Raw genomic sequence first — 8,006 nt, forward strand, 5'->3', positions numbered from 1 at the left:
TTTGCCCAGGCTGGACAGGTGGTGGAGAGCCTGCATCTTGAAGAGAAGCTGTATGATGGTGTTGTAGCCACTTCCTTGTGGCTTGATGGCGTGGAAGAACAGGTCTTTGTTGCTACAGCTCTGTTGCCAGAGGAAGAAACAGAAACATACCTCTGCAAGCAAGAGGTAAGGAATCCATGCATAGGACTTACTTTAAATTGCCAATAAGAGTGCATTGTATGTAATGTTTCAAAAGAAAATGTTAGAATCCTGGATAAATGACATGTTGCTGTCATAATCTCTATGTAATTGCAGTATTCTGCTACTAGTAGAAGTAACTTTATTTGCTGTGTAGAGAATGTTGCAAAAAGCAGCACCTGACCTAAATTCTGCCTGGTCAGAAGAGAATTAAGCATAGCATTTTTCTTCTGTTTAACTTCTTTGCTAAGTATTAGTAAACACCACATTGCTGAAATTGAAATGAAGTGAAAAAGAGGGAGGAATGCTCTGAGATATATAAACAGTACAAATTCATCAACATGAAAGGGAGGGGGGAGAGGAGGAGGGGAGGGGAAGGGAGGGATTGGGACAGGGGAGAAAGAGAGAGATGTGATAAGACAAGGGGTAATGGTTTTAAACTAAAAGAGAGTTGATTTAGACTAGATATAAGGAAGAAATTTTTTACAATGAGGGTGGTGAAACACTGGCACAGGTTGCCCAGACACGTGGTAGATGCCCCCATCCCTGGAAACATTCAGGGCCAGGCTGGAGGGGGCTCAGAGCAACCTGATTGAGTTGAAGATGTCCCTGCTTATGGCAGGCGGGGTTGGACTAGATAACAGTTAAAGGTCCCTTCCAACCCAAACCATTCCATGATTCTACATCATTTTGTTTCAGCACTTGTTTTCCTCAGGGCAATCTGGGGTCTTTTTACTATCAGAGATAGTAAACTGCATAACTTTGCTGCATAACTTTGTCTGGTGTGCATATATTAACAATGTAAAAAAGTCATTGCATCACTGCAAAATTAACAATGGTTATGGCAATATGTTTACCTGCTTTCTGGAATGACTGATTGTCACTTTGTTTTGTTTTCTACAAAATCAGTCTCTTGCCAAAGAAATTAAAGATGTAACAGAAGAAATGGATAAGAACAAGAATTTATTTGCTCGGATATTTCCGGAGAATGGTGATAATAGGGACATTATAGAAGACGCTTTGGGTTGTCTCCTGAGAAGACTAATGTTACTGGAGTCAGTAGTAAACCAGAGATGCCATCAGATGAAAGGACGGCTCCAGCAAATAGTGACTTTCAAGGTATGATGCCAATCTGAAGAACTTAACAGGGGTACATGTCAAACGGGTATAAGGGATGTGATTCTCAAAGCAATGAGAATTTTTGGTACCAAATCAAAAGAACAAGGTTGTCGCAGGTTTTTACTGAAAAATCAAACTTCTTAGGCTATGCAAAACTTGGCACCCAAATCATCATCCAAAATGTAAACTCTCTGCTAGAAATCTTCTGCAACTCATGCAATTATTGTAAAGTGATCATTCATCCCGTTCTTTCTCACCCTGCTGGCATTACATAAAAGGAAGTCGTTGACTATTGTTCTTAAAGGAGGAAAAGCAACTTTAGAGTTCCACTCTATGCATTTTGTAATTTCGTAAATGACAGAATACACTGTTTTTATTAGCTGAGATAGTGTAGAAAACACAATACTGATTCCCATCTTTCTGTTCATCTTTAAACTATCCTGTTACTCTATAAGAGCTTGATTCTCAAGCCATCTGTATTGAGCAAAGCAAAGAAAATGAAGAAAAGTGGAGAGATGTGTGCTTTTAGAAATCTTTTCAAACAGGGTTCAGAAATGCTTTCAGCTCTTACTTGGTCTGTATCTTCTCTCCTATTACTATCATACAAAGCCTCCGTATGGTTTAGTTTTAATGAGAAAACATAAATTAGAACCAAAAAAAAAAAAGGAAAATAGATTGCTGGTATCTTTAGATAAGGGTCATTGTTTCAAAGGTTGTTACTACAGGATTTCTTTCCAAACTCCATAACCTTTCCTCTGCAGTAGACAGAAAAAAAAAAAATTCAACACTCTTCAATGGAAGGCGTTCCTTTGCTGAAGAAAGCAGACAAGGTGATTAGAATCCTGTGCATTATTGTTATGCCAGAGATACTTAGTATTTAAAAGAATTACTGCAAGCAAAAAAAAAATAAATTACTAATGCACCCCTTATATAATGCTGAAAGTCTTAGAAAAATGTGCTGATTATTTTCTGTTGGGATGAATGCATGGAAAAAAAAAAGAATAATTGATTGTAGCTTGGCAAAATTGTTAAGTAATATTTATGTGTCTAGTCTGATAAGGTTACTCTAAAAGTTGTAATGCGTAGTTAGCCCTGTAATGTGTTGAAGCCTCCTTTATACTTTGTTGTATTCGCTGAAGTTTGTAGTGAAAAAAGCTTGTCTTAAAAAGTAAAACCTAGCTTATTTGCAAGCTAATGTGGTTGAATAAACTACACAAGAATAACATATTTTTGTTAAATTAAGCTAATGACCCTTGCTAATTAATTATCTAATTGGAAGGCAAAAGCAGAAGTGTGTTCACAGGTTATGTTTTGAATATGAGTTGCTTTTGCTTTTAGCTCAAATATATCCAGTTGTGGATTTTCAGCAATGTTAAATGTTTTGCATTGGCTAATTATGATGCTTCCAATTTTGAATAGATTTTATGCCTTAGTGCTGACATTGTAATATTGTAATGCTTTAAACTTTTTGGAACGTAAAATGTTTTTCAGTTGGTTTTGTACTGTCATTGGCTATAATTTGTTGTTGTTGTTGTCTCCTGCAGAATGATCTGAAGCTCCTGTTTACGTCAGTGGCTGATAACAAATATTTAGTTCTACAGAAACTAGCAGAGGCAGTTGAGAGACCAGAAACAGAACAAATGCAGGTATTGCTAAATGTCTGTTACTTGGGGAAGGGGGAAGAGGTAAAGTTTCTTTTCAAAGGATAAATGGATTCTAGAGGACAGTTGCTTTTTATGGCAGAATGTATGTGTTCACATAAAATATGTGAAAATGAGTACTTCCAAGAGTGTACTACACATGTTTATAAATTAAAAAATCAACACAAAGTGTCTTTCTTATCTCCCCAGCTGACCTAGCTATGTATACACTGGGCAGTATTTGAAAGAAGGAAAATTCCAGTGAACCCAAAAAAGTCTGCAGTTTGGCTAAATTGTTTGGCTATTACACTTTATTAAAAACCAAAGGCATTTTCTTCTGTGCTGGTTTATAGTAATATCTTGACTGTTATTCATTTTAATTTAAGGCAGTAGTTGTTTTTTCTTTATCAGGAATTGCTTGATGAATTATTAGTTATTAATATAACAAAATATATCCTGTTTCCTTGTTTCTGTTTTGCCAATGAGAAAAGCAAATGAAGTATGCTAAGGGCTACTTTCCTCAGATGTTTCTTGTTACCCAGAAGCTACTGATGTAGTTTAAGCATATTGGGATAAGCAGTTTCCAAGAAAGGGCCTTAACAAAGGACTTTAACTACAGAAGTCTACCTTGTGCTTTTAACTTTGTTACAGCTTGCATGCATTACTTCAGCAGAGACTCTTAGATTGAAAGACCTAGGAAAGCTTGTAGCTTCCTTTGAAAAAAAGTCAAGTTATCACCTGCATATACTTGCAAATACCAACCTGTGTTCTTAAAATGCAGTTTTGCAAGTGCAAAAGGGGGTGTACAGGTCCTTTTCCTTGACAGTAGTTTTAGCCCTATCCTGGTCTTGAAAGGGACTATGCACGGGTCTTTGCTATCATGCATATCTTCTGCTGTGATGGTTGTTTGCTTGGTGCTCAGATATGACAGGGATGAGTGTTAATAGAACGAATGCTTTAAAAGAAGGTGTTAGAACAACTAATAGTTCTTTTATGCCTGTACTGTGTAATTAAAAGCATAGAACTTCATAACAAGCTTTGGTATAAGATAGTGTATGATACTATAATATCTTCTTATTAAAAAAATAATAATGCCATATTGTATTTAACTTGAAGAAACAATCTGTGCTCTCCCAACTTCGTATTAATACATTCCTTTATAGTATCTTTTAAAATTCCAGCAGATTGAAGGACTGATTAATACTTCAGGCAGAAAACAGAAAAGAATATTACTGTATGGCAGCTATAGAACTGTTATTAAACCTTCAAACTAAATGATGTAATTTTCAAATACAGGTCATACTGCAGGCAGAAGAAGGTTTGAAGGAGCTAGATGCTGGAATCAGTGAATTAAAGAAGCGTGTAGACAAGCTACACATTGACCAACCTTCTGTGCAAGAGCTGTCTAAGATCCAGGTATGGTTCGTAAGTTCCATCCTAGACCTGTCTGGTGATATCAAAGGTATTAGCATGCTCCTTTTTATTGTTCATAAGGCAGTTTAGGAAAACATATTTAAAAGCATTTCAGTGTGCATGAAAGATTATTTTCTGTCTGATTCACCTAGTTTTTCTACTTTAGTATTTTCAAATTTTCTAACAACTCTAACAGTTGTTAGAAACTCTAACAACAATTATTAGCAGTATTAATTACAAAAACAGGCAAAACCATGTTTTCTTTCAGCTCTTGTTGACTCCCTGTTCGAGTAGATAACATTAAGCATGTAAACATAAATGTATGCTGAAGGTCGACCCCTCTTCTCACTAGTGTCTCATGATCTAGCGTTTAGTTCTCTCTCACATCTATCATTTAAAAATAAGGAGGAGGAAGAAAGGGGCTAGATAGCTAAATGTGACCGGAAACTGGAAATGTTCTGCTTTTACTAGAACACCTCTCATTTTCTTGCATACTTTCAGTTAGACTTGGTTTTGAACACGCCTAAGTAGTAGGACTCTATCTTAAGGCTCTCTGAAGTAGACACATGTGGGCAGTTGATCCAGAACTTCTATAAGGCTGTTGAAACTCCTTTGTGAGCAGTTTGGTGCTGAGGCAGGGGAATGCTTAAGGAAAGATCAAGGAGAAGGTTTATGACTGAATTTTACCCTTTATAATGACATAATAATAAATTGGAAGCAAAGACGACAGCTGAAACTGGACCATAAACTTATTAAACCAACAAAACAATGATCTCAATAAAAAATGAATGACAGAGAGTTTGTGCAAATGTGTCTTTTGCCCAGTTCTTTATCCTTTTGGTCTTAGAGCCTCCTGCCTTTTTTTTTTTTTTTTTTGCTGTCAAATTATTTGTAGATATCCCCCTCCCCTTGATTTTGTTTTTTAGAAAAGCCTTCCTTTTGCTTTTTTGACAATTGTGCTTCTTACAGTTTTCTCTTTAAGCTAGGGGCTGCAGTTCGAGGGTGGGTACTTTTTTGGTTTATTAGTTTCTGGTTGTTTCTTGCCTTCGTCAAAATGATGGGCTTATCCTCACAGTCAGACATAAGTTCTGCAAATACAATTCTCAAAACCAAAACAAGCAAGTAGTCCTTGTTCAGGTGAGGAAAAGCATCTGTAGGTTGTTCTCACTTTTATGATTGAGTTATGCAAGATGAGTAATAGCACATGGGAACTGATGAGATTCTTCTTTTTGACTCATTTTGTAATTTGACAGTATGGGCACACTGTGAAATACACACTACTTTTTCTACACTTTACTGTTCTATATAAAGTGTATTGCTGTTTTAGGCTTGATTTGGTTTTTACTATGAGTTGTATGTATCTTGCTTGCTACCAGTAAGCTACTGGGGCAGGAGAGGGAAACAAACCTGGCTTTGAGATGCCTATAGTCTGTAGCCATGATGGAGTCCATCGAACACTCTGCATTATAGGAAGCAAAATGTAAGCAGCATCTGCAATGTGCGGTAGCCACATGTTAGTCTGTTTTTTGATGACTTAAACCCAATCACCCTACTCCTTTGATACTTAAAGAAGCCTTTGAGATTCTGCAAACTTTGCTCTTGAATGCGTGCACTTGAAAGAGTTGCACATCTTGCTTATTTTTTCTCTCTTTAAATGGTGAGTTGTTAATTTATCAATGAAGTCAGTATACCTGCACAGTCTTTTTGAGCTGGGAATAGATGTTAGTCTGCTAGTATTCACAGGAATACGGGGACAGTAAGGTTGCTTCTAGGAAGACCTATGTAAGGTGTGAATTAAGAATCACCGTTGCTGCTCTTTGCCCCCAAGGATAAGTATGATGAGCTGATGATGATCATTGGATCCAGACGGAGTGACCTGAATCAGAATCTGGCTCTTAAGAGGCAGTATGAACGGGCTTTGCAGGACCTGGCTGACCTGGTAGAAACAGGCCAAGAAAAGATGGCTGGTGACCAGAAAATGATTGTTGCTTCTAGGGAAGAGGTTCAATTGCTACTTGACAAACATAAGGTAAGAAACTGTGACATATTTCAGGACTAATCATGACTGTAAACTTGCACACAGCAAATTGCTAACCTTCTGTTCCTAAAGGTTCAGGAGCTTTTCAGAATGGTTGGACCAGTATTAAGTCAGGATGTATTAAAACTTACTGTATTTTAAATTGGAATCAATGAACTGTTCTGACTGAATGACTTTCAAATGCTCTGTTGAAGGTGGACCCAGGTAGTTTGCATTTTCTTCCTTATTCTAATTACAAGTTCCTATTCTTGTCCTGTCATGCTACATAGCAATTTCATCCACCACTCCATTTTTTCCAGAAGAAATTTATGTTTGCTAATAGCACACACAAAATATAACAAGACTTTTCCACATTTCTTTATTTTCCAGAATGTTTTGGTGGTGTATATCTGATTTAAGCTATTTTTGTTTATGGAATGAGAGTTGGGATGGAATTTGCATGGAAGGGATGACGTCTGTCTTTCTTTAAAAAGGCCATTGTCCTTTTTGAATTGTGTGTTGGATTTTGTGAAATGTTGATGGAGTGAAAAGTTTACCTAATTCTATGTCTACAGATACTTGATTGTACTGCTGTTATCTAAAATGTTCTTTTAGTGGTAATGAATTGAGTGACAATTGTACTTTCTCTTTTCTATTCTCTCTTTACCTTCTCCCTCACACCCAAATTTCTCAGGAATATTTTCAGGGGTTGGAGTCTCACATGATCCTGACAGAAACACTCTTTAGAAAGATGAGTAGCTTTGCCCTCTTGAAGGAGACTCAGTCGCATTCAGAGCTAATGGCACAAGCTTCACATGTATTAAAGCTGGCTCATAAACGAGGTGTGGAGCTGGAATACATTCTAGAGGTGAGAATTTCTGTGGTCTTTTCTGTACTGCTATTGTGATCACTCACCAGGATATTCTATAATGTTGATTTCCTGTGCTTGGCCAGAATTGATGGACATCAGTCCCTTTTGTCATACACACAAGGCACTGATAAGACTACGTGTAATCTTCGCTATTTAACTACTATGTCCTTCACGTGACACAAGTTGTGTTCCTCTAAATTTAAGAGAGCTGCTTAGCTTTAGCTGACAAGGAGAACTTGACAGCTTTATCCATGTGGTCTAACCAGAAGTTGAGCTTGACACAAAGTTGGTGTCTTATTACAGGTTCACTGAACATTTGTACTGTTATTTCTTTACATTCACAACCATGCAGCTATAGGTTTTCAGATTGAGAAAGCAAGTAATAAAAATTCTAGATACCCAGACTCAGTATTCACAATATAAATGGATAATTTGTGCTTGCAGACCTGGATGCGTCTGGATGAAGATTGCCAGGAACTTACCAGACAGCTGGAGTCTGTTGAAGATAGCATCCCCACTGTTGGTTTGGTGGAAGAGACGGAGGACAGGCTTACAGAGCGGATTACACTTTTTCAGGTTGGTGCTTTTTAGAGATTCTTTATGGAAAAGTTGGGTGAAAGGGACCTCTGAAGGTCATCTACTCCAGCCTCCCACTTGAAGCAGGACAGTTGCCATGGGCTGGATCAGCAACGGCTTTGGAAACCTCAAAAGATGGAGATCGCACAGCTGAGCTGGGGACCAATTGCAGTACTACACCACCTCCTGCTGA

The 8,006-nt window shown here is 37.5% G+C and overlaps 1 protein-coding gene across 1 annotated transcript in view; it reads left to right on the forward strand.

The window, feature by feature from the left end:
* Window positions 1–8,006, forward strand: part of LOC104165583 (nesprin-1-like) — a gene marked incomplete at its 5' end in the record, with an annotated part of 100,879 nt that overhangs the window by 23,505 nt on the left and 69,368 nt on the right. Inside the window, 7 exon segments of the mRNA XM_009705248.1 lie at window positions 10–165; window positions 1,087–1,296; window positions 2,841–2,942; window positions 4,233–4,352; window positions 6,178–6,378; window positions 7,061–7,234; window positions 7,682–7,813. Coding sequence (XP_009703550.1) covers window positions 10–165; window positions 1,087–1,296; window positions 2,841–2,942; window positions 4,233–4,352; window positions 6,178–6,378; window positions 7,061–7,234; window positions 7,682–7,813 — 1,095 coding nt within the window.

Source organism: Cariama cristata, unplaced genomic scaffold, assembly GCF_000690535.1.
Source record: "Cariama cristata isolate BGI_N322 unplaced genomic scaffold, ASM69053v1 scaffold5540, whole genome shotgun sequence".
NCBI classification, from domain to species: Eukaryota; Metazoa; Chordata; class Aves; order Cariamiformes; family Cariamidae; genus Cariama; species Cariama cristata.